This window comes from Cetorhinus maximus, chromosome 22 (assembly GCF_964194155.1).
Source record: "Cetorhinus maximus chromosome 22, sCetMax3.hap1.1, whole genome shotgun sequence".
Lineage (NCBI taxonomy): Eukaryota > Metazoa > Chordata > Chondrichthyes > Lamniformes > Cetorhinidae > Cetorhinus > Cetorhinus maximus.
This window is the reverse complement of record NC_135900.1, coordinates 51,158,768-51,186,596: the sequence shown is the minus strand read 5'-3', so window position 1 is coordinate 51,186,596 and position 27,829 is coordinate 51,158,768. Positions and strand designations below refer to the sequence as shown.

General features: G+C 44.7%; 1 protein-coding gene across 1 annotated transcript in view; it reads right to left on the bottom strand.

Moving 5' to 3' along the window:
- Window positions 1-2,824: 2,824 nt before the first annotated feature.
- The window catches only part of LOC144696693 (RIB43A-like with coiled-coils protein 2), a 44,334-nt gene continuing 19,329 nt past the window's right edge, over window positions 2,825-27,829 (bottom strand). Inside the window, exons 3-7 of the mRNA XM_078568301.1 lie at window positions 25,381-25,725; window positions 22,774-22,892; window positions 20,501-20,728; window positions 3,853-4,019; window positions 2,825-3,219 (exon numbers count right to left, since the gene is read on the bottom strand). Coding sequence (XP_078424427.1) covers window positions 3,138-3,219; window positions 3,853-4,019; window positions 20,501-20,728; window positions 22,774-22,892; window positions 25,381-25,725 — 941 coding nt within the window. The 3' untranslated portion in view covers window positions 2,825-3,137. The remainder of the gene's footprint in view (window positions 3,220-3,852; window positions 4,020-20,500; window positions 20,729-22,773; window positions 22,893-25,380; window positions 25,726-27,829) is intronic.

Sequence of the window (27,829 nt, the reverse complement as noted above, 5' to 3'; positions counted from 1 at the left end):
TACACAATACTCCAGATGTGGTCTCACCAGTGCCCTGTACAACTGAAGCATAACCTCCCTACTTTTGTACTCGATTCCCCTCATAATAAACAATAATATTCTATTAGCTTTCCTAATTACTTGCTGCACCTGCATACTAGCCTTTTGTGATTCATGCACTATTTTCCACAATAAACTTTGATGTGGCATCTTATCAAATGCCTTCTGGAAATCTAAGTACCCACAGCACATATGACTTCTTCAAAGAACTCCAATAAATTGGTTAAACATGATTTCCCTTTCACAAAACTATGTTGACTCTGCCTGATTATTTTTAAGTGTCCTGCTATAACATCTTTAATAATAGTTTCTAAAATTTTCCCAATGACACATGTTAACCTAACTGGCCTGTAGTTTCCTGCTTTCTGTCTTCCTCCCTTTTTGAATAAAGGAGTTACATTTGCTATTTTCCAATCTAATGGAGCCTCCCCCGAATCTAGGGAAATTTGGAAAATTAAAACCAACGCATCAACTATCTCACTAGCCACTTCTTTCAAGACCCTAGGATGAAGTCCATCATGTCCCATTTGTCAACCTGCAGCTCCAACAATTTGCTTAATACCACTTCTCTGATGATTGTAAGTTTCCTGAGTTCCTCCCTCCCTTCCATTTCCTGATTTACAGCTATTTCTGGGATGCTACTTGTATCCTCTATAGTGAAGACCGATGCAAAATACCTGCTCAATTCATCTGCCATCTCCTTACTTCCATTACTAATTCTCCAGGCTGACTTTCTATGAGATCAATGCTCACTTTGTTAACTCTTTACTTATTTAGATATCTATAGAAACTCTTAGGTCAGAATTTTGCCCTCGGTGGCGGGCAGCCAGCCGACCCCCGCCACTGAAACGGGGCCGCCACCATTTTAAGTGGGTGGGCCAATTAAGGCCCGCCCAGCGGCATCCCCGACAGGAAGTGCTATGCGCTTCCTGTTCTGGGGGGGAGTGATTCCCTATCTGTCAAAATGCGCTCTTCCACGCATGCGCGCGAAAGAGCGCACTTCTCCCTGAGGCAAAGTGCTGTCTCAGGGAGATTCGTGACAGATAAGTTAAGTGTAAAAATAGAAACATTAAAAAATTATTAACATGTCTCCCTCATGTGACAATGTCACACAAGATGGGACATGTTGATAAAAAACACATAAACTTTATTACTTTTTTACAAAATGGACATGACACTTCATCCTGCCAGTGGATGAAGTTTCATGAATAATCGGGAGCCCGCTGGGGCTCCTGGCCTGCCCGCCAGCCTTAAGGTTGGCCAGGCAGGTCTTTAATTACTTAAATTAGCCTGTCAATGGCCTCAATTGGCCATTGACAGGTTGGCAGGCGGACAGCTAATTTCGCTGTCCGCCTGCCTTCCTAAAAATTTAGAGGGACCGGGATGACGTCGGGGATTCCTCCCGACGTCATCCCGCGTCATTTTCCCCTCGGCGAGCGGGTCCCACCCCCAAGTCACCGAGGGGAAAATCCTGGCCTTACAAACCGTCTTTATATTTCCAGCTAGCTTTCTCTCATACTCTAATTTTTCTCTCCTTACTAATCTTATTGCAACTGCCCATTATCTCTACTTTCTGAATCCTTCAGCTCCAACCAAACCCCTAAGTAGATCAATAATCTGCCTTCAGTTCCAGGACTTCAACTTTAGCTGGTGAGGGACTTTATCAAATGCCTTCTAGAAGTCCATAGAAGTAACATCCATAGATATTCCAAAACTTCAGTTAACTCTTCAAAAAATTCAATCAGGTTCATCAGGCATGACCTACCCTTTACAAATCTAAACTGGCTGTCTCTAGTCAGCTGAAAATTTTCAAGATATTCAGCCCTCAGGTCCTTAATTATAGACTCCAACAAATTCCCAACAACAGATTTTATGCTCTGAGGACAAAAATTTCCACTAGTAGGTACTTCGTAACTTAAATCTTACGGGTGGAAACAGAGAGGAAGATGGTAAGTCTCTGTTATATATACAACAGAGGTAGGCATTTGAAAAAATACTGGTTAGAGAAATGAAGATTTGAATTTTGTGTGTCAGAAAATGTTTGTTTGCTTTGACAAGAATCAGCTATTTTTGTAGTTTAATAGATAAACATTGCATTGCCATGCAATGGAATATAAATGAATGGTCATCCATGTGTGTTATCTTAAGAATGCAACTAAAGGAAAACTCACAGAATCTTTAATATAATATTAAACAATTGAGTACTTTACAGGTGGTCACTCTATTAGTCAGAAGTGCAAGTATGTTGCTTATACCTGTCATGTTCCTGATTTGTGGGACTTTTAGACTCTAAAAGTTTTCACAGTGCACCACTACAGAAGAATTTCAGTATATGCCAAGCTCTCAATGGAAAACATGCAGAATGGCTGTATGCCAAAGGTTTTCTTACTATTACGTATATTCCAAGATTCCTGGGTTTATTGTTATTCTACAAGACTGATCACATTTTAAGAAGAAATTCCTTTTTTTATTAACCACAAAAATAGTGTGATGAGAAAAATAAAAGATATATGATTGCTTCTGATGGACACATCATATAGTTTCACACTTCAGTGTACATCACCCACGTCAGAAACTAGTTAAAACATTTTAGTCCTTACCTGATGACTGCTGGTCTCATTGTGAGTCAGTTTGTTGGAGGCAGCTGGTTATCATCATCTAATCACTGTGGTAAAATCTCTGCCAACTTGCAGACCAGGTCAGCATTCTTTTTTAAGGAGTTTTGATCTGCTGACACTTATATCATGGAAAGTTTGATTTCCAAAAAAGTAAATGGATAGATGGATTTTTATTTTGCAGTATTAGAAGTTTATTTTGAAACATTTAATATGGACAATAAAGTAAAAGAAAAAAATACAACATCCTTTCAAAAACCTTCGGCTGCCTTGGTTTAAAATGACAAACGACTGATTAATTGTAAAATAATTTCAAATCCAAAGTGATAATAAATTTAATATATAATATTATTGTAGAAAATAGAGTGAGTTTTCTTATGATGGTTTTTTCAACAGGAAAGCATAATTCTTAATGAGGAAAAACAACTAAATATATCCTTTAAACATATTGCGATGCAGTAAAAGATAACCTTGTATTCCAATTCAACGGCTGGTTGTGTTGAATTGATCAAAATATTTGTCAGTTGGAGCATTCATGTAGACTTCATTTTTCAGAAATCTCTCCCTGTAAAAAAAATTATTAATCATTTCTTTCTATCATTGTGAGTCACTTGGCTACTACACCTACTCCCCTATTTGCCTGAAGGGTTAATGGTTTGGGCCAACTCTGGTATCAAAGATCCACTGCAATTGGTTGGCAACAGGGATGATTGTAGTTTGGAAAAACAGGCATCGTTATTTCTTTCTTTTCTCTCCCTATCCGGATATGTCATCCACAGCCAGTTCACAGTTTTGAGGAGGGACCAATTGCTTTTCAGCAGGGAGATTTATGTCAGGTTCTGTTTTGTTTACCTACTTCTATAACAGTTTCTAAAAGTTATTTAATTTCCTCTTTTCTCCATCCTTGACATGAAACTTCCCCAATAGGGTGGAAATCTACTCACAAAAAGGGGGTGCGCCGATGCACCCAGGTATTCACCAATGAAATGTTTCGCTCTTTGTGGGAAAGCCCTTGGCCTCCAAATGGAACTTTCTCAGGGCAGTATATGTCAATAAGAGAAATCAATTAGGTAAACCTTTGTATTCTCATTAGTTTAAGTAGCTTACTGGATTGTTGCCCCCATTCACTTCCCTGTAAATGTCAAATGTAAGTGAAATCAATGTCTCAAAATTTTCAGAGCAGACTTAACATACTCACCGTGCTTTATGATCCCTACACAACAGCATGTTTTGGCAGTCCATTTCCTTCCGAAGTTGCCGCTTTACTCGCTGCTGCTGTCGTTCAAGAAGCACAGCTGCCCGAGCATCATTGGCTCGCAGCCTTTCCCATTCTGAATTGCGCTGACGCTCTTCCTCCTCTAGTCTCTATGTATAAACAAGACAATATTTTTTCATTACTGTAATTCATTGTCATGCTCAGAACAGTTCTTTGAAAGTCATCACAGTTTCGGATATGGATCATCAACAGGATTAATCAAAATGAAAGACAGTCAATGGAATTCCCTCAGTTGGTCTGCATGTTGCATTTCTATCAGCAAGCAGACTTTCAATTTAAATTAGCTAAAATAGGTTGCATTGATTCACAGGCACAAATTATACTGCAGACATCAAACAAGGTTAGTACTTTGAATGCATAAACACACACAAGAGCCCTTTTCAAAATTTAGTCTCACAGTTATAGTTCTAAAGTTCTAGATGGTTTTCTCTTGCTGTATAAACTGCAGTTAGTTTGAATAGAACTTGTCATCAACAATCTGGAAGTTGCATCTTTTCTGTACTTTGCCTCTGGAGAGTTGAACGCTCAAAAGGCTAAGATATTGTATTTGATATATGAACATATGTAAAAGGCAGAAATCTAACAGCTGGTTGAACAAGTCTGTCCCATTCATGCCCAGATATGCCCTTTCCACAAAAAAATGTAGCTGTTTTACAGTAATAGCTACCCAGAAAAATTTAGAAGAATTAAAACCACTTCTAACTTCTGGGTAACTATAGTACTGACCCCCCTCCCCACAAGACTCCCCCCATCGCCACTCACAAGGCCTCCCCAACTAACCCCCATCCTCTTCCTACCCCAACCCCACAAGGGACTCCCCCCACTCCCACGACCCTGCACAGGACCCCCCCTGACTTCACCCGACCCCCACAGGACTCCCCCCACTCCCCTGACCCCACACGGAACCCCCCCCACCTACAGCCTGATCCCTCACGAGATTCGCCCCTGTAAAATTTTGATCATACTACTAATTTTTAGGATTCTATGTTGCTGTGAAGTAATATTTATGGATTTTATCTTAGCCACCTTTTTAAACAGTTCAGTTTGAATTTCTGCTAGTGTGACACTTTACAGTTAAGGCTGGGGACAGGATGGCAGCAGTTTGCGAGGAACTGGTGTTAATTGATTTCATGACTTTAAAGATGCCTTAGGGTCTGGGTTCAAGCAGTTGTATGTTGTCTTAATTGTACTATGTGCAATTAAGAGTCTCTTTGTCAGCTTTGAAGAAATGGCTAAAAGGTAGCTTGAACTTACGGTGACACCTTGGCCTGAATTTCACGCTTGGCAGTCCCAAGTGGGTTGGCCCAGAAGCAGACATATAATCTGCTCCCAGGTGAGATTGCGTTTCCAACGCGATTTCACGCTGGGTGGCCAATTAAGGGCTGCTCAGCATGAAACACGTCTGCTCAACAGTCAGAAGGGCCAGGCAGGGGTGGGAGCCTGTCGGGCGCCGGCTCCAACGGCGACCCGGTGGGGGATTTAAAACCAGCGGAGGCAGCTCCCTGTAGGCTGCCAGGGGACACTTTGGTAGCTTTGGAGTTGTTTGACAAAACAGTTTTTTTGAGCTGCAATGGCATCTGCACCTAGTGGGCAAACCAGGCTGAAGGGCAAGTACTTTGGGCACTCGGCCCACCTGGTTCTCGGATGAGTGCCTGGGAATCCTTATGGAAGAGGTCAGTGCCAGGCAGGACATCCTCATCCCCAGGGATGGCAAGAGGAGGCCACTGCCACTGAGGAGGCCACTGACCAAGAAAGCATGGGCAGAGGTGGCAGCCCAGGTCAGCAGCCATGATGTTGTGCGGCACACATGGGTGCAGTGCTGCAAAAGCTTCAACAATCAGCTGCACTCAGTAATGGTGAGTACCGAGTTGGCATGGATCTGTATGGGGAAGGGTTAACGGCTGGCCGTCTCACCAAGGTGCTCAGCGGTGTAAGAGTCTGAGTGCCAACTGTCAATGACATCGGTGCCAGCCAAGGCGGTGAGCTCTGGCTGCTTGGCCTGATTGCTTTGCAGGTTGAGGTCCACGACTCGGATATACCTTGCAAGGTGTTCCTCAGGTGGGGTTGGCCAGGCTGCACTGGCGCTGCAGATAGAGAGTGGACTAATCAATGCTCCTCCATCCTTTCAGGAGAAGAGACGCGATAACAGCGTAAAGGACAGATGGAGGCCCTTGAAACCTGCTCATATTGACAAGGTACTTGATAGATGCCTTAGGGATGGAGTGCCGGCGCCCAGCTCGGTCCACCAGTCGTGGAGAGGCAGGGGTCTGACGAAGTGCACAGATGCGAGGGTATCAAAGTGTATAAACATTGTTGTGTTATCTCATCTGTAACAGAAATCTCAAACCTGGAGACCCCATTGTTTATTGAAAGACGATGGCACCATGATGCAGATCTCCATTTTCTCACCAGCCCGCCTGGCATGCACAGCGACAGTGTGATGACTAATACTAATGACATTTTTTTTAAATTCATTCACAGGATGTGGTCTTCGCAGGCTGGGCCAACATTTATTACCCATCCCTAGTTGTCCTTGAAAAGGTGATGCTGATGAGCTGCCTTCTTGAACCGCTGCAGTCCATGTGGTGTAGGCACACCCACAGTGCTGTTAGGGAGGGAGTTCCAGGATTTTGACCCAGCGACAGTGAAGGAACGGCGATATATTTCCAAGTCAGGGTGGTGAGTGACTTGCAGGGGAACTTCTAGTTGGTGATGTTCCCATCTATCTGCTGCCCTTATCCTTCTTGATATTAGTGGTCGTGGGTTTGGAATGTGCTGTCCGAGAAGCCTTGGTGAATTCCTGCAGTGCATCTTGTAGATGGTACACACTGCTGCTACTGTGCATTGGTGGTGGAGGGAGTGAATGTTTGTGGATGCGGTGTCAATCAAGTGGGCTGCTTTGTCCTGAATGGCGTCAAGCTTCTTGAGTGTTGTTGGAGCTGCACTCATCCAGGCAAATGGGGGGTATTCCATCACACTCCTGACTTGTACCATGTAGATGGTGGAAAGGCTTTGGGGAGTCAGGAGGTGAGTTACTCATTACAGGATTCCTAGCCTCTGACCCGCTCTTGTAGCCACAGTATTTACATGGCTAGTCCAGTTCAGTTTCTGGTCAATGTTTATAGTGGGTGATTCAGTGATGGTAATGCCATTGAATGTCATGGGGCAATGGTTATATTCTCTCTTGGCACTTGTGTGGCGCGAATGTTACTTGCCACTTATCAGCCCAAGCCTGAATGTTGTCCAGGTCTTGCTGCATTTGAACATGACTGCTTCAGTATCTGAGGAGTCGCAAATGGTGCTGAACATTGTGCAATCATCAGAGAACATCCCCACTTCTACCTTATTATGGAAGGAATGTCATTGATGAAGCAGCTGAAGACGGTTGGACCGAGGACAGTACCCTGAGGAATTCCTGCAGTGATGTCCTGGAGTTGAGATGACTGACCTCCAACAACCACAATCGTCTTCCTTTGTGCTAGGTATGATTCCAGCCAGTGGAGAGTTTTTCCCGATTCCCATTGACTCCAGTGTTCCCAGGGCTCCTTGATGCCACATTCGGTCAAATGCGGCCTTAATATCAAGGGCAGTCACTCTCACTTCACCTTGGAAGTTCAGCTCTTTTGTCCATGTTTGAACCAAGGCTGTAATGAAGTCAGGAGCTGAGTGGCCCTAGCTGAACCCAAACTGAGCGCCAGTGAGCAGGTTATTGCTAAGCAAGTGCTGCCTGATAGCATTATTGATGACCCCTTCCATTACTTTACCAATGATCGAGATGATGGGACAGTCTACTGGCCGGGTTGGATTTGTCCAGCTTTTTGTATACAGGACAAACCTGGGCAATTTTCCACATAGCTGGGTAGAAGCCAGTGTTGTAGCTGTACTGGAACAGTTTGGTTAAGGGTGCGGCAAGTTCTGGAGCACAAGTACTATTGCCGGAATATTGTCAGGCCCCTTAGCCTTTGCACTATCCAATGCCTTTCGTTTTTCTCCCCTAGAATCGCCATCCAGCCAACAAGTACAGGACCCCCATGAGCCACCCTTGATGCTGGAGCACCAGTGGCCGTCACATACACCTGTATCACACCCACTTGCAGATACCGGTATCTCAGTGGGCATTAGATCATCAGCTACAATGTGGGTATACAACACACTTGCATGGGGAGCAGGCGGAGGCAGAGAGTGCCCAGGGCGCTAGCAGTCAGAGGGCTGCTGGAGACCAGGGCCATGCTGAGTCCGAGGCAGGTGACGAGCCTCTGGGGTCCTCCATTAGGCGGCAGAAACTGGATGCCCAGCGGGATGTGCGGGAGGATCTGGCGGAGATTCCTGAGGGTTTGCATGCCATGGTCTGTATCATGGAGAAATCCATGCAGAGCATGAGTACTGCATTGACCCTCAGCACCGAGTGCACTGCCTCCTCCATTGAGAGAGTGGCGACTCTCATGCAGAGGCAGCTCCAGCAGCAGAATCAGGGGTTTCTGAGGTTGCACTCAGACCTGCAAGCCCTCACACAGGCAATGACCTCAGCAGGTCTCTGCCAGTGTGAGAGATGGATGAGGCACTGAGTACCTCTGCTAGGTGCCCGTCCATCAATGGCAAGTAGGGAGGTCCAGACCGACGTCACGTTGGCACATGAGCTGCTTGTCGTCTCTGGGGGCCCCTCTCAGGGCGCACTGAATGATTGCAGCAGCTCCTCCACCCCTCTGCCAGTGGCCTTGGCATCTGAAGAGGAATGCCCAGATGTGGCGCCCTCCCAGGTGGGCACAGGCACCACTGGCCAGAGGACGACCGCCAAGGTCATCAAGGCCAACAGGACAGCACAGCCAGCAGGCTACCTCCAATGCCACTGCCAGCAAGGTGGGGTCGCCAAGATGTAGCACTTGCAAACGTGAGCACAAGAGGGACTTTTCACGGGCGATCTTCTTCTCTGCCATGTTTTGTTAATTTATTTGCTGGTGCGGTGATTAACACCGTATATTGTTATGTTCATTTTCTATGAGTCTCGACATTATATAAATTTTGCTTTTGCGTTAATGGCCTGAGTATGCTTCACTTGTTTTGTAGGTGCAGGGCACGCCAGTATGCCAAGCTGGACGTGAGTGGCCTTAAACTTTACTGCAAAAGTATTGAGTGGACTTTGGGTTCAATGGAATGGGTCATTTCAAACATCCGGTAAGGAGGCAGCACCCTTGAATTTAGGTGAAAGCAGTGCCTTGGCAGCCTAGCTGAAGGAGCATTGAATAAAGGCCTCCCTGGTGTCCCTGCCTCCCTGAAGGTTCCAGAGGTCTGCCTCCACATCCTCACTGTGTTCTTTCCTGGGCTCCTCTTCTAATCCACCACTGGATTCATCATCTGTGGCCTGTGGAGCTGCCTCAAGATCCTCTTCCTCCAGTAGGTCCCCCCTGCCAAAGCCAGATTGTGGAGCCTGGATGCGGGGTAACCCAGCAATTGCAGTGAAGCCTCTGGTTCGCTCAGCCTGGCTGGCCTCGTCTGTACGGAAATGGATAAATGTCATTACCCGCCTGAACAGAGCATCGGTCACCAGCTTCATGCAACTGTGGACAGTTGATTGGGACACTCCACACAGGTGCACAGCATGCAACAACTATCAGAGACACACGCTCTGGACGGTATTGTAGTGCTCCCACTGAATGGCCCAGGCACCTGAATCTCATCTTCAGTAGACCTATGGTCTTCTCAATCACCGCCCTTGTGGAGGCATGACTCCTATTATAACGCTGTTCTTGTTCTGTTTTTGAGTGCCAGAGAAGCGTCATAAGCCACCTTTTCAATGGATAGTCCTGGTCACCCAGCAGCCAGCCATCCATCCAGTCATGATCAGCCTTGGCAACTGTGAGTGTCGGAAGATGTAGGTGTCATGGGAGCTGCCAGGGTACTTTGCACTGATTTACAGAATCTGCGTCTTGTGGTCACAAACTTCTGGATGTTCATGGAGTGGAATCCCTTCCTGTTGACAAAGGCGCCTGGCTCACCCGCTGACGCCTTGATTGTCATGTGTGCAGTCGATGACACCCTGGATGCGGGGTAACCCAGCAATTGCAGTGAAGCCTCTGGTTCACTCAGCCTGGCTGGCCTCGTCTGTACGGAAATGGATAAATGTCATTACCTGCCTGAACAAAGCATCGGTCACCAGCTTCATGCAACTGTGGACAGTTGATTGGGACACTCCACACAGATGCCCCACTGACCCCTGGAAAGAGCTGAAGGCATAGAAGTTGAGGGCGACTGGCATGGGGTGGCCACTGGCCACAGTTGGACATGATCTCTGGCCCAATAATCTGACATTTAGAGGTCACAATCTCCCTGGAGAGGCGAAGCCTTCTTCAACACTGCACCTCTGATATGTTGAGATAGCTGCATCGCTGCCTGCACACTCTGGCAGCAGGTTAGTGGTGTCTTCTGCGGCCCCTTCCACCTTGGACTCCCTGCTGGCCCTGCGCCCCCTGTGCCTGTGCATCTCCTCCCTTGGACACTGCCTACGGACACCCGGCCTCCTCTCCCTTCTGCCCCTCTCTTCCTTCTCAGAGGAGGAGGTACCACCAGTGGCACCTTTAATTGTCGGTAGGCGTGGCTCCAACTCCCACGCACACCTGCCGGCCTCAATATTGTTCCGGTGCGCAATGATGTTGGGATGCATGCCCAACGTCATCTCATGCAATTTCATGTGCATTCGGGTCGGGCGCATGCCTGACCTCAGAATGTAAAATTCAGGCCCTTAGCTTTAAACAAAACCATTAATTGATTAACCATATCTGTATTGGAGGAACACCTTTCTATCCTGACATTTGTTCTTAATGGCTTTAGTATCCGTGGTACTTGGGTTAAAATATGTTGATGTGAATGTTTACAGTGGGTTGTGTTATTGATAAGAGGACGTAACATTGTTCAATTATTCTGCATCTACAAGGATGTGTCATTTGTTCACACTGGAATGTACCTCTAGGGGCCCAGGGAATAAGGGATGGATATTTGTCTTCAGTCTACATGACTCTTGTTAGAGGTGGGGTAACACCAGATGACCCTCACCCTAAGTCAATGAAAGAGGTGAATTTGGACTATTTCCAAATAAGGGTTGAGATGTAGGGCTAAAAGTTGGAAAATCAAAATCTTCTTTGGCACAGTTTTACCATGGCTTCTGTGGTATGATTCTCTGAAACACAGTTCAATGTATCGTCACCTCAGAGACAGAAGAAGAAAGGCATTGCCTGCATTGGCAGCACTCGAGGAATCTAGGGCCTTGAGGGATAAAAGTAATCCATGTTGTCTTCACTGTTTTTTGTTAAGTATACGTAAAATTGTGCTTAATAAATTCTACTTGATTCATAAGTATTTGTATCTTGTTAGGTCAGGCACAACTGAAGACCCCATTGTTAGTAATTAAGAATAACGGGTTTATACCTCAAAACCCCTAAAACTTATACCCCAGTCCCCCAGCCCCTCTTGGGACCCCTCCCCGACTATCCCCTTGATCCCCCACAGGACTCTCCTACCCTCCCGATCCTTCGTAGGACCTCCGGCTAAACTCCAATCCCCTACCCACCTACCGGACCCACCCCACTCCACCGAACCCCCAGAGGACCCCTGATCCCCCATGGGGCCCCCTGACTGCCCTCTCCTCCCCCGACTGCCCTCCCCAAACCCACACTGACCATCCCCTGGTCACCTGACCCCCACCACTAAGCCCCCATTGACCACCCCACCACCCACTGTCCAGCTCCCCGCTAACCACCCCCGAATGACCACCTGATCCCCAACCTACCCACTGACCACCTCACCCACTGACCACTCCCCCAATACGACCCCTCCTACTGACCACCTGACGCCCCCGACTACCCAAGCCCACCACACCTACCCGATCTCCCCTGATCAATTGACCTCCCCTGACCACCTGGCACCCCCTCCACTACCCAACACCCCACCCTCACTAATCGCCCAACTCCCCACACCAATGATCACCTGGCCTCCCCCCACCCCGCAATCTGCATGGCTGCATGGTGGGGAAGTATCATGAAGATGTGCTTCATGCCAAATAATAATTTTTAATTTAACAGTTGGAATCATGAATTGAACCTTTTAAAAGCCAGATGAAAAAAAAATACAGATTAAAAGTCACTTGAACTCACAGCCAAGATGGCCACCTAATTAGCATTATTGTACATTCCTCATTCTAACCCCCAGTATGATGAAGGCAGCATTTCTGCAGAAACTCACCACCCCTCTCCCCTGCCCCCGCCGTCCTGGGGAAAGCAGAATACTCACATCTTCTGTATCATTCAGAAGGCATCTATGGAAATCACCTAAGCCATTCAGTTGGTGCAGACAGGCCATTAAAGACTAATGGGACTACTTCGGCAATGGGACCCTGATTTAAGACAGCTTTCCAGAATGAGTTAATTAAATTACAATTGGAATAAATGATCATGTTTAAATTACTGGTAATTGGAGAAGGTGGTTACATGACAAGCCATCCCCTTTGTGTGTTTTAAGCACATGCTTTCTCTGCAGATGACACAAGCAGCTAAGAAACAGAGAGATCACCTCCTGTTCTTCTCTCCACACAATTTGCAAACTTTGGGCCTGACCTGCTATTGTTGACACACTCTCCATGTGTAGCAGACAGAAATTTTATGGAAAGAACTCAACTCCACAGCTGTGTCTCCAGAAGAACAACCAACTCACTTCTCTACATCTTTTAATTGGATGCATCAAGATCACTGAATTCACCATGAAACTAAAATACCAGCTGTGTACTCTTATACTTTTTTTTTACAGATTCGAATTTGGCCAACCTATCCTTCCCCACTCTGTAACCTGTATTTGTATGTGCGCGTGGACTTTGTGTGTGTGTGTATTTCATTATTTTACTAAGCTCGGTTTAAGTATAATAAAACTAACCTCTTTCTTTGTTGAACTCAAGAAAACCTGTCTGATTGGTTCTTTTATGATCACAGAACGCAAACAGTTAAGTACTCACTGAATTGGCAAGTATATCCTTCTCAAAGAAAGAAACCTGTTGCAGTCAAACAAAGAGAGGGAAAGAGGGGAGCCATTCAACCTCCATTCAACTGATCGTAATAACTTAAAGTAAATTTATTCCACATTTTCTTTAGAGTAAAAAAGGTGTCCCTAATATATCATTTTAAGTAAGGGTTTTTAAAATGCACATTAATGATCTTTCTCTGAACCTTTTCTAGAGCCCTTTAATTTAACACCGTGTGAGGGGACCAGAATTGCGCACAGTATTCTAGATGGGGCCTAATTGAGGTCTTTCATAATGACTATGGTGCTCAAGGTTTTCTGCTGGTTTGTTCTAGCTGTTCATCCTAATGCTTGTAGAAAAGCAAAACACTGCAGAAACTGGAAATCTGCAATAAAAGCAGAAAGTAATAGAAATCTTCAGCAGTAGCAATGTTCCCTCTAATTTGCATGGCCATGTGGCCAGGTAGAAATCCAAACAACCCCATACAGGCCTCACACAAGTTAACCCCTTGAAGTTACCATGCATGCACAGCCACACAAAAAATATAAAGGGGCCACACGCTCAAACAAGCTGCCTGCACACTCAAAATAATTAGAGAGAATAGCAAGTGTAGCAGCATCTTTGGAGAGAGCAACAGCGTTAAAACATTAACCCTCAATAATAAATGTAAATCTGGATCCTACAGGAGCCTCACTAAAAAAATGAAATATGGAAATCAACTTTACAGTTCTGCTCAGCACTGTCACCAGCACTACATGTTTTCTTGGCAATTGAAACCGGACACAGTTTCCATAAGCGGTCTAACTGAAGAACTATAAAGTTTGATCATTACCTCTTCTGACTTAGGGTGGAATTGTCCCAGATTTGCACTGAGTGCGGTAGCAGGCGAGTAAAATGACGCTTTACCTACCAGCCAAAATGGCGGCTTTTCACGCTGTATCATCCCAAACCCATTGAATTAATTATGCATTCCAGGGAAACACGCCATTTCCATGGCAGGCAGGTTCTCATTCGCCTGCTACGCCATCACCTTGCTGCTTCAGCATGCCGGGCGCCATATTTAAAGTCCAGCCGCATGCACACCTCTCAGTGCTTCCAGCTTGCCATTGCTGCAAAGAAGACATGGCCCTGAAAGGCAAAAAGACTGCAGCCCCTAGGTTCAAAGACGCGACCCTTGAGCACCTTTTGGATGCAGTGGAGGCTCGCAGTGATGTCCTCTACCTCCGCTCTGGCTGCAGGATGGACTGCAACCTCATCAATGCGGCCTGGGAGGTGATGGCAGCAGTGGTCAGGGGCAGTGGTCAGGGGCAATGCCCTACAAAAGAGGACAGTCACCCAGTGCCGCTACAGGATGAATAGTCTCATCCTTTCCACCAAGGTAATTCACTCTTCTCATCACTCAACTCACACACTCACAAACCCATCACACATCCACTGGGATCTCACACCTCAAGGGACAATGCCTCTAACTCTCACACACACCCTCACATCTCCATCAGCCTCATACCCTCTCCAGCTCGCATCCTCATCTTGTCCATGCTCCGCTCACCATATAAACATTCCACGCAGTGCCATGTGTCCTGCTCACACTCTCTACATCTTTTCATGTTTTCATGCAGGAGAAGCCTGTTCACATGAGCAGGAAGAAGTCCCAGGCCTAGGGGTGGAGTGACCCACATTAGGCCCCTCACTCACTTTGAGGAATGTGCCATTGCACTGACTGGTGAGGAGATGGACTGTGCCTGTGGTGATGGTGAGGTCTGTAGCGAACACCCTCGTAAGGATCCTGCACCACATCATCCCTCTCTTAAAGCAAATGTGAGTGCTCTCTCTCCTGCTTTTGACTCTGTTGCCATGAACTACTTATCTCTACTTTGGTTCACAGGGAGCTCTGCCAAGTGACCAACACCCTCAGCCAGCCATTCCCTCAGCTCCATCCTGGTCCTCACCTCCAGCCAAGAGGGCACTTCCCTCCACTGAAGAGCTGGAAATAAGCAGCCTTATTTCCCATCACAGAGCTTACCCACATCCTGCACCAGGGCAGAGACACACACCTCGGTGGGACCTAGATCTGGAACAGGCTTAGGTTCACAATCTGGTGGTCACCGCATGGACACATGTCCGCAGCAGCAGTAGGCAGGTTTAGCAGAGCTCCCTGGCACTCGGAGGACTGCTGGGGATCAAACGTCTGTGGGGTCCGAGTCAGATGATAAGCCTCTAAATTTGGCCTTCCAATTCATCCTGGAGAGTCAGCAGAAGGTGTGGGAACATCATGCAGAGCTGTTGGAAGGCCTCAGCAGAATGGTACGTGAGTCGGAGGAGTGCGCCGCCTGCTCTCTGATGAAGTGGTACTCATGTGCGTGTATGGAGGTCTCCATGGGGAGGGTGGCAGATGTCATGGAGACCCTGGTCCATGGGTCCCATGAGGCAGCAGAATGCAGAGATGTGTGCAGACCTCAACATCTGTCCAGGTGCTTCTTCCCCTCAAAGTGTCAGGTTGGGGCCCTTGGGCACCCGAAGGCAGGAGGACCGGCAGCTGGACATCCCTGGGTCATCCACTCAGGACTGTCAGAGGCTGTCCTCTCCCTCTGAGTTCCCTTTGCCTGTGAGCCCCTCAACCTCATCCTCTAACACCACAGAGGAAGCAGCTGGCCAACAAGTAATTCTGGAGGGAGAAGTGTGTGTTTGGCAGGGCCTTTCGGAGCCCTGTGCAAGCACTCTCCCACACCAGGGAACCTTTCATGTATCATACTTACCTCAATGTCCTGAGCATCTTGAATGCTGCCTGCTAGGGTTCGCTTTCAGTTGTCCATCTGAGCTGACCTGCACCTCCGCCTACCCAATGATCACACTCCCATGCAGCACCTGATCTCGCCCACTATGACTGTTGTTTCACTTTCGATTTGGACAGCATGGTCTGGATTTGATTTCTTGTGCACTCCCCCATACTTTCCCCTCTCCCAGTCACCCATTTCCTTTCCCCCATCACAGTTGACCACCACCCCCAACCCCGGCATCACCTTCCACCTCCCCTCGATGACCTATCAGCCACAACCCTTTTCCTTTGGGGATGTCCAGGTGAACATGCACATTCCCTTCCTTCCCGAAAATCCCACCCCCATCCACATTCACCTCCCCGACCTCCTCCTTCCCACTCCCAGGGTCCATGTCATCATCTGAGTCCCCACTAACCACCCTTGCCATCCCTTCTACCGCTACTGTTGAACCCTCACCCTCCCACCTTACCGCCTCATTCTGCCCTAGGTTATTCTCATCATTCCCTCATACCATGCCCACCCTCAGTTTGCTCCCCAGGAGGCAGTCATGGACCCATTAGACCCCTCTCTTGCATGTTCACCTGTACATCCCTTCCTCCTAACCCCTTCCCTCTGGAACCCCTGCCCCCCTCCGGACTCCTTCCCCACATGGAACCCCCTTCCCCACTCTTAGTCTTTCCACCCTCACCAGACTTTCCCCTGCTTAGTCCCTCCCCCTTCCTGACTCCCTCAGACGCCCTTACTTCTTCCGCCACCCTTAGTGCTTCCCCGCTCCCGACACCTTCCTCCAGTCTCACTTCTTACTCCAGCTTTACTCCTTCCCCTTTCCCGACTCCTTCCTCCACCCTTACTCGCTCCCCTCCCCGCACTTGTTCCTCCCTTCATACTCCCTGCCCTCTCCACACTCCTTCCTCCCCCAGGACTCCCTCTCCTCTCTGCACTCCTTCCCTCCCCGGACTTCCTCCCCTCTACGCATTCCTGCTTCCTCCTGGACTCTCTCCCCTCTCTGCACATCTTCCTCCCCCTGCACTTCTTCCCCTCTCTGTACTCTTTCCCCCCCTCCAAACTCCTTCCCTCACACCTTCCACCACCACCCCCCCCGCCCCCCTTACACCTACCTCCCCAGTTACCATCTTTTCCCCCCGTTACCAATCCTCCCCCATACTCCCTCCACCCCCTCCCAACCTCACCCCCCTGACACCTGCATTCCCCTCCTCCCAACGTCATCTCCCTGACACCCTCAGTCCCACCCCCCCAACCTCACCCCCCGACACCTTCATTCCCCCACCTCAACCTTACCCGACAACACCTTAATTTCCCCCTCCCAACCTCACCCTCCCGATACCTCCATTCTCCCCGACACCTTTTCCTCTCCCAGTGAATCCTAGACCTTCCTCTCCCACCCGTTCGGCCATCATCCATTGTGAGCATCAACAGTGGCTTTCCAACTTCCATGAGCTGCCTCGCAGCAGAGCCATGTCCATGAGAATCCACCCAGCATGCCATGAATGTTCCTCCAGGATCCTGTTGTTGTTGGGCTAGAGAATATTCTGCTCCTTGGATATCAGCGATGTGAGCAAGGACCTGGCAGTAAGTCTCAACTTTTGTGCATCACAGTTGTCAAGGCGTGTTCTGCACCGGCACGTTTCCCGCCAACAAGGGTGGACAATCCAGCAAGGGGGGGTGGGGGATGAGTCCGGCGGACTGGGCTTATAATGATATGCTGATGTATTACAATGAGATTCCCGACGTCGGGGAACATGGCCCGCCATCGACAGGTTGAGCAGACGATCGCAAACTGGCTACATGATGTCGTGAAATCAATTTTTGGCCTTCTCGCTGCATTGTCCACTCATGCCACCGAACACGCCCGACGTCAGCGTGCATGGAAAATCCCGGCCTTAGAGTTTATTGTTTGACCAATGTAGTTCAACATCCTTTAGAAAAGTAAAATACTGCAGATGCTGAAAATCTGAAATTAATAACAGAAAACACTGGAAATACTCAGCAGGTCTCGTCTGTGGTGAGAGGGACAGTTAACGTTTCAGGCTAATGATCTTTTGTCAGGATTTCAAGTTAACAGTTTTGACAAAAGGTCATCAGCCTGAGATGCTGACTGTTTTTCGCTCCACAGATGTTGCCAGTTCAACATCCTGTTGACCCTGCTAACTGCTGCTCTGTTATTTCGGCTGAATCTACTAAGTCTACTATGTCTCTCGGTTTCATCCTTACTATTTCAACATCATTCATATGGTACATTATCCAATTTTTTTTCCTGTGTTAGCATTTATATTAATTTTCAACTGGCATTTTTCATGTTTTATCCCACTGAGTTAACTTTATCAATTCCCCTGTCTCTTATACTTTGGAATAATTTGACCATTTTGCATTCATTTTCTGAGTTCAGGTGGTATATTAAATTAGGAGTCATCCTAGCATTGACACCACTCAATACTTCCAATAGATAATCAACAAAATTAAACTCAAAAAGGGGCAATCAGCATATTTTTTAGTCATAACATATTCTTTAGTTCTCTTGATTTTTCTAAATATGGTAAAAGTCCATTCTTGTTCAAACCTTACCAAGATTAGATTGTGTATTTCCAATTGATGTAATGCAATATATTGTGGTAATCATTTTATTGGATTATGAAGATTTAAATCATAAGTTAACGTCAGAGCACATTCAATTCAAAATTCTTGTTCCATTTCTCATGCTATAGTAATTTGGTAATCAAATCATTGTGTACATAAGGTTCTCATTAGAAGTCAACTGTTTTTTTCCCCAGACTTCTGCCTTCAGTTCCCCAGACTTCTGCCTTCAGTTTTTCCCCCTCTTTATTTTAAGTTACTCCTTTCTCCATGAAAACAAAATACACATACTGATTGAATTCAAATTATTGTGGTACAGAAGGTGGGCACAGAACAAAATAATTAATGTTTGAGGATACAATGTTGGTCAAAGCTTTAAAGTGCAAATTGGTGTTTATTAAAGATTTTTTAAAAATTAAAGAAAATACTCTTTGTATTAAATAGTTTTATTAGTTTAACCCAATATGTTTTTTTTTCTAAAATGTTTTCTTTGCCGTTGGCTGTGAGCCCATCTTGGTAAGAGTTTGCGGCAAATTCACAGCATTGGCTAGTGCAAAACTGTCACTTCAAGCGTACTTGTTGTACTTCTGTTTATGTGGATTTCTGTAAATACTTTGAAGACACAAATGCCATGCAGCTGATAGAAATAAATTATATTGATAACTGTGTTGTCAGTCACTTTTATACCAGTCTATGGCCTTTGAAATTGTCCCATAAGGCACTAACCCAGAACGAATCTCAGTTTGGTTGTGTTCTGAAGATGTGTCAGTTGCTTTTCTAATTTTAAGAACTCTGATATTTGTTAACCCTATTTTGATTGACAAAATAATATAACTGCATTGAACATCTTTTGATCTTCATTTGCATCAGTTTAAAATCAAAAGGAAACAAATGTATAAGTCAGAAAGGTAGCACTTTTTAAAATTTCTCCTCTTCTTGTACTTGTCACTCCCTCTTTCTTGTTCTACTACATGACTGTGAGCTAACAAAGGATCATATGTTGTATCAGCTGTAGCTCAGTGGATAGTACTCTTGCCTCGGAGTGGAAAGGTTGTGGGTTCAAGCTGTACTTTGGGACTTGAGCACAGGAAAATCAAGGCTGACACTTGTGCTACTGAGGGAATGCTGTGCTATTGGAGGTTGCAGTTATTCTGACAAGAGGTTAGACTGTCTGTCCGCTCAGATCCCACAGCACTATTTTGAAGAAGAAACCAGCGGCTTAGCCAACATTTATCTCTCAACCAACATCACAAAAACAAATTATCTAGTCACTATCACATTGCTGTTTGTGGGAGTAGACTGTGTGCAAATTGGCTGTTGCATTTCATATCTTAAATCAGTATCTATGCCTCAATTGTATTTCATTGGCTGTAAAGTGCTTTGGGATGTCTTTTGGTTATGAAAGGTACTACATTAGTCTAATGTATAAGTTCTCATCATGGAAGCCTGTTCTAATTTAAAGTTTTGAGCCCTTTTGAAAGGGAGACTAATTTTCCAATTTGGTGAATGGATGAGGCTCCTGGTTGACAGCAGATATTCATAAAAGAGCCCTACATGCTTTAATGTATTTCTTGCCAGTTTTAGAGAGATCAGGATTTTATTGTGATGTTACATATTATTTTTAGTGTATATATATGAATGTAAATAGGGTTGTTTTTCACCACTTTTAAGGTTATGTGTAATGTCATATTTGGTATTACAGGGAGCCAGGGCTTATTTATTGAAACACAGTGTGTTCAGCATGAAGAGTGTCTGGTGTGAGCTCAAATCACGACAATATTTTCTCAGAATATTTTACATCGCAGAGATTCTAATGGTTCAGTGGATAAATACCATGTAATAGAACAGAAAGCCACACACTCCAGAAAGGACACTGTTCCCCGATCTGTTCCAACTTAGCTGATGTCAGCCAAGGCAAAAGCTTAAACATGAGGGTTGGTCTTAGTGACCTCAGGTTAGGGAAGATGGAAAAATTATTACAATCCCCATTGCTGATCACCATCCAGCATCCATTGTTGTATGTTTGTGTAGATATAAGGCAAAATTGGCTTAATAATCAATGCCTGTTGCCACTCACTATCACACAGAAGTTTCCAACACATGAAGGCAATGGAAGGTTTCAATGTCAGAAGTGTACAAAATATAAATATGGCAAGTTGCAAAGAATATGGGCAAAACTGGAGACAGCTGATATTTGTACCTTTTTCTCCTGGACTTGTTGCTTCTGTTTGCGAGTGACATTATCCGCTTGAACTGGGGTCATTCCTTTCCAACGATGCACAATGACTCTATTTGGTCCAAAAGCACTTAGTGCCTGACTTGGGTTTTCTGTTAGGAAGTCATTGTGAAGCTGGTTTTCAATTTCAATTGAATTATCTTCTTGCTCTTGGAGTTTTTCAAGCTTATGTTTTGTAGCTGATTCAGTTGCCTGAGTCACATAAAAATAAAAAAAAACTCTCACAACATTATTCTCTCTCTGTGAAACATAATAGAATCAAGAAGAAAAATGTATTTTGATTTGTTGCTCCATTCTACCTACTGGAAGTAGTTCTAACTTTTGGCGACGTGAAATGGAAGGCATCAAATTAGTCAGCCAATGTACATCATACCTTCCATTGAAATCAATGGAAGGGAACATTAGACTGAGTGTAAACTGGGCAGCTAATTTGCTATCACCCCATATATCTTTGCCAAAGTTAAAATCACACTCTCTATTTAGATCACCTACTGTAAGGCAGATTTTCTCCTGCATGATCTTCAAGACACCATCTCAAAGAATGCTGGGAAAGAAATCGCACAATTTTTTAAAAATGCAAAACATTCATCCTGGAAATACCAATTTCTGGTTGTGTTCTCACTTGTCTGATTCACCCAGCAATGAGCTCACTCCTAAATTGATTTCCAAGTCCCTGAGGTGCCCACCTAAAGCAGGCACTAGGCTGCTTCAATATGCTAATCTGGCATTTACTGCCTGTTCCAGGATGTCGCTGCTAAATTCAGCAGAAACTAGGCAGAGTATGTGCTGCAGATGCTTCACTAATTTTTTCCAGGTAATCATTGTCTAACCTGAATTCCTTTAAAGGATTCACTGGAGCTAACTGTACAAAAGACAAATTGTGATTTTTTTAAACTCACTTCAATGTGGAACCAGAAGAGCAGATTTTGAGAAGGCCCGTACCACCAAGCAGTTTTGGGACTTTTGACTGACATCTGTAGCTCTCTGGCGTTACGAAGATAAGGCCCGAGGCCCAATTTCAATCAAGCTTTGAGCCATCATCTGCAGGCTTGCGTACCAGACACACGGCTCACTTTGCATAGGTCTTTTAGATACAAGGTTGATTTCCTGGCTGATTGTGGACTTGAAGACCACAGTCTGGCAGTCTGCTCAAGAACTAACACCGGAAGCACCCAGTAAAATGAAGTTTAATCAAAATTGGGAATCAAATCTGAGAAACTATGGAGGTGGTTTTAGCTATTGATGAAAGTGGAACATGGGCAATATCGGATCAGCAGCCTATTGTTATACATGTCTCCCAAACTTCCTTTCCATGGCTTGAAATTCAATACTTTGTTCACTCAGACAAGAGAGAACGCAACCAGAAATTGGTGTTTCCAGGGTGAATGTTCTGTGTATTGCAGAAAAAAAATTAGGTTTAAATATAGAAATTTAACAAACCTAAAATCAGTTGAATAATATAAGCTCCATACCTAAGTACTGGCCTAAGGTCTAAGTATTAGTTCAGATGCGTGAGGAAAACTGGATATTCCTACTTGATACCTCAATCTGATGCATTTTAAACCCCTGCCCTCCCTCTTTTATTCTTAGCTCTCTAGATTCCAGATATTCCAATATGTTTCTATCCAATGCTTTATCTTCAGTCTGCTTCATTTTATTCCATCTTTTCTTCCCTTTTAGAAATTTGTTCATGTTCACCCCTCTCTCTCAGATGTGCAATCCCTCTTATCCTTCAAACAACCCCATTTCTTCTACATTGGTATGCTCATATCATCCCATCACCTTGTAAATTCTGTCTTAATCTATGGTTGACAGTATGACTACACATTGATGATTTTTTTTTTACAAATATTATGCACCTATGGAACACTGCTTTGAATGTTTGGGTTAATCATCTGGTAATGACTCAACATCTTCAAAGATTTTGGTAAGGTCTGGTACTGTGTACTTCTAAACAAAATACAATCATGTGACCTCTAACTAAAATTACATCCATCTCCAGGACCTTGATTTTTCAAAAAGAATAGAGTGAACAGGTGACTGATGGAACTATAAGCACTGAAACACAGTTGTAGCCACCTTTTCCCTATCCTGTATATGAAAGTGCATTTTATGCAAGTGAGGAATTTTTATGAACAGGGGGAAGCATGGATATGTGAATTATGGAAAGCAGAAGAGATGCGTACTGTTGATCTAGTCTCTAACAAAAAAAAATAGTGCAGGGAGAAAATTGAAACCTGTGCCCGATTAAAATCTTTAGTTGCTACAGTAACGGCTCTCCTCATGTCTTCTTCCATTTGCTGCAGTTCACAAGCTCTCTGATCCTGAGCTATCTTATACTTATCATACAATCTATCTGAAACAAAGAACAGAACAAAAATTGTACTAAGTATAGACTTAGGAAGGTTACCATTTTACTTCAAATTTTACAATGGACAGGTTATTAAACAATAAGAATGGCACATTTTTCTAATGTGCTGGCAAATCAAGTGCATTACAGGCCACAGACAGAATAAGGCTCTTCACTGTCCAAACAATATATTTCATACAAATCACAATTGCATGACTTGTCACCTCGATGTAACAGTGCTTAATTTATCGTATTCATTTCCATTCTTTGATGAGACATAAAATTGAACACTCATCTCCTTGTTCAGGCAGGTGTTCAAAAGACCATGGCACAACAGGGTCAGTTTTGGAATGCATGCAGTTAGCAGGGATCCATGCCTGCTGCCCTCACGTATTGGGAAATCATGAGCACATTTTTCATATGTTTTAATTTAGTAAAAGAAATGAAATAAAATCCTGTGATGCTCATCTGCAATTCTCCAATTTGTGTAGCCAGCAAGAAAGAGAGTCAGTAGTGTTCATTCAGAAAATCAATTCTATATGAAGAAGGGCAAGAAGTTATAAAATAAAGTTATAAAGCAAAGGTATATTTGCATTGAGGCAGTACAGCAAAAGTTGACCAGAATGGTTCCTGGAATGAGACAGCTGCCCTGTGAAGAGAGGCTGGGTAAATTGCACCTATACTCTCTGGAATTCAGAAGAATGAGAGATGATTTAATTGAAACATTCTGAAGGGCTTGACAGGGTAGCCAGAGGGGTTGATTCCCCTGGCTGGGGAATCTAGAATACAGAGTTACAAGATCAGGGGGTCAATCATTTAGGACTCCGTTAAGGACAAATTTCTTCACTCAGAAAGTTGTGAATATTTGGAGTTCTCCAACTGGAGGGTTGTGGATGCTCCATTGTTCAGTATTTTTAAGTCTGAGACAGACTTTTGGTCTTTCAAGGAATCAGGGGATATGGGGAACAGGCACTAGAGTGGAGTTGAGGCAGAAGATCAGGCATGATCATATTAAATGGCAGAGCAGGCTTGAGAGGCCATATGGGCTACTCATGCTCCTGTTTCTTATGTTCATAAGTTCCACCAGTATCTTGCCAGCATCTTTCCATCATCCAACAACAAAAACATGTGAATGGGTAATTTATCCCTTGCTGTTTGTAGAACAATTTATTTATAATTGCATAGCAGCAGTGTCTACAATTCAACATAATCCATTCTGTGTGAAATTATTTGGGACATCTTGCAAGATATGGGGAGTGCTACATAAATGCAAGTTCTTTCTTTCAAAGCACTTTCCTCAGCAGTCTCTGAAGGAGACTACCAGTTCAGTGCTCCTTCAGACAAACTTGTACAGACTCAAAGTTATACCTTAGTATATTGTAGCACTAATGTATCACATTTTATTTAATAGTTTATTGCCACCCTTTTATTAAAATAATTTATTGCCACTCTTTTATTAAAATAAAAGTATAATTTTCCTTCATGCACACCCTAGTTTATTAAGTCTCAATTCCCATACTGGGAACACCAATATGTGTTGTGGGGAAGTTTTGTAACACAGAATTATAATCATTAAGAACTATGTGCCCAATCTACAATCCATGTAGGATCCTCCAAGTAAGTGGAGAGAAGGGACTTTCTTTTCATCAGTCCAGACTGGATTTGAAACCAGATTTGAATGGTACAAGAATAGGTGCTAACAGATCCTGGCCAGCATTAGTCTCTCAAATGCCAATTAAGCAGATATTCTGGTCATGATCATATTGCTGTTTATGGGAGCTTGCTGTGCACCAGTTGGCTGCTGCATTTTCTATATTACAACAGTGACCAGACTTCAAAAGTGCTTTATTAATGTAAAATAGTTTTGAACATACATGAGTCTATTAAGGGCGGTATGTAAATGCAAGATCTTTCCATTTTGTTCACCACCTAATCTCCAAGCAAAAGCAAAATACTGTAAATGCTGGAAATCTGTAATAAAAAAGAAAATGCTGGAAATACTTAGCAGGTCAGGCAGCATCTATGAAGAGAGAAACAGAATTAATGTTTCAGGTCTGTGACCTTTCACCAGAACTCCAACAATCTGGATGAGGATTGAAAAAGCAGAGCTGATCAATGGCTGAAATCGGTGATCTGGGAACCATGCTCTGCATACTTTCCAACTGAGGAATGGTGTACAGTATGGGAATGGAGACTTAATAAACTAGGGTGTGCATGAAGGAAAATTATACTTTTATTTTAATAAAAGAGTGGCAATAAATTATTTTAATAAAAGTGTGGCAATAAACTATTAAATAAAATGTGATACATTAGTGCTACAATACACTAAGGTATAACTTTGAGTCTGTACAAGTTTGTCTGAAGGAGCACAGAACAGACAAGAGGTATTTCTCCACAGATGGTGTCTAAGTGATCTCTTGTACAATTGGTTATTCAATAATGACAGATATTTTATCAATCATGAGATTGTGTGTTATTTTGTAATTCTACTAACTTGCAAACTTCTGGTCTTCCAAAGCATTCTTTAAGTCTTTCTGTTGTGCAAGTAGCCACTCCCTGATTTGTTCCTGTTGACGTCTAATCCGTTCTTCTTGCTGTAAGTCTTCCCCAGGAAGCTTTTGTATACTGGACACAGTGCAGCGAGGGTCGGTGTCTGAAATTCGGGCAGGTACATCCTTTTTTAAGGCCTGTGGGTCATTCAGATCAAACTCACGACGTGTTTCATGTTTCTGGTAGCATATACGAAATTCAGCAATAGCCTTGTTTAAGTTCTTCACATCACGTTTGTGCCGTTCATCCAGGAGGCACATTGTTTGGTCCTGGCGAATCAAATCATTAGCTGCAGCAAAACATAAGAGAAGCAATGTGATGCCACATATACTTTTTTGTTTGTTGTCTATGGCTGAGTGGGGGCAAGAGGGGAAGGCACAGAAGGTAGCTTTTGCCGATATGTTAAAAAAAATCATATATTCCACAATTAAAATATTTTAAAATTCCGTGATTTGATATTGTACCATTTAAACAACCATTAGGTTATTAAGTCAATGAGGCAGGATTAATTAGTGATCTCATAGTAAAAGATCCACTGGGAAAAAGTAATCATAGGCCAGAAATTTCCCCCTGTCGGAGGGTGGGGGGGGGGGGGGTTGTGCGGGGGGGAGCCTGAACCCAATCGGCACCCCCGATCGGGTCCATGCCGCCATTTTACATGGGCGGGCCTTAATTGGCTCATGATACGCGCCTGGAACCGCTGAGCGCTCCCTGTGCGGGCGGGAGGGGGATTCCCTGAGTGGTTCCCTGTGCTCTTTCGCACATGCGCGCGAAAGAGCGCAGAGATCTCCTTGAAGCACAGAGGTGCCTCAGGGAGATTTGTTTCAGTGTTAAACCTTTAAATAAAGGATTTTTAAACTTTTAAAACATGTCCCCTCATGTGACACTATCACATGAGCTGGGACATGTCAAAGAATAAGTGTATAAATTTTTATTAGATTTTAAAACAGTTCATGAAACCTCATCCCAACCGTGGATGAGGTTTCATGAAAAATGCGAATGCCGCCTGGGCTCTTCGCCTGCCCGCCAACCTTAAGGTTGGATGGGCAGCTCATTACATTGAGTTAATTAGGTTTTAAATGGCCTTAATAGGCCTTTGACAGTTCGGCGGGTATGCAGCTGACTTGGCTGTGCACCCGCCGAACTGAAAATCTAAATGACGACGTGCGGTGACGTCGGGACGCCTGCCTGACATCACTGCGCATCATTTTACACGTCGGCGAGCGGGCCCCCCCCCCCCCCGCTCGCTGACGGGAAAATGCTGCCCATAATGTAATGGAATTCCATGTTAAGTCTGAAAGCAACATCCTCCAGACCAAACAGGAATCTTAAACTTAAACAAAGCCAACTACATAGGTATGAGAGGAGAGCTGGGTCAGGTTGATTAGGAAAATAGACTAAAAGGGATGGTGATAAATACAGTGGAAAGAATTAAAGAACCAATTCAAAATGTTCAACAAAAAATACATTTTATTAAAAAGGAACTCAGTAACAAAGATCAATCCGTGACTTACTTAGGAAGGACAGTATCAGATTAAAAGAAGAGGTTTATAATGTTGCAAGAATAGTAGTCAGTCTGATTATTGGGAGTGCTTCGGAAACCAGCAAAGGACCACCTAAAAGTTGATAAAAAAAAGGGGGAAACATAGGGTGGAATCGTCCCAGGTTTGTGTTAAGTGTGGTAGCGGGTGAGTGAAACCATATTTTATGAGCCAGCCGCTATGAAGGCTCTTCACGCCATATCATCCCAAACCCGCCACATTAATTCTGCATTCCTGGGAAACACGCTGTTTCCATGGCAAGCAGGCTCGCATTCGGCCGCCATGCCATCATCTCGCTGCATCATCATGCCGGGCACCATACTTAAAGTGCAGCGGCGCACACACTTCTCAGTGCTTCCAGCCACGACTGCTGCAAAGAAGACATGGCCCTGAAAGGCAAAAAGACTGCAGCCCCCAGGTTCAATACCGCGTCCCTTGACCACCGTTTGGACGCAGCAGAGGCTTGACGTGACGTCCTCTGCTCCCACTCTGGCTGCAGGATGGGCAGCAACATCACCAATCCGGCTTGGGAGGCGGTGATAGCAGTGGTCAGTGTCAACGCCCTGCAAAAGAGGTCAGCCACCCAGTGTTGCAAGAGGATGAATGATCTCCTCCTTTCCGTAGGGTAAGTCACTCTTCTCATCACTCTCAACTCACACACTCATAAACCTATCACACATCCACAGGGCCCTCACTCAACACCAGTTCAAGGGACATCACCATTCACTCTCTCACACACACACCTTCATTGTCCTCATCCCATCCATGGGACCACTCACCACCCACACATGCCAGGCATGCTTATCATCTGGCCTGGCTAGCATCCTGCTTACGCTCTCTCTATCTCTATTC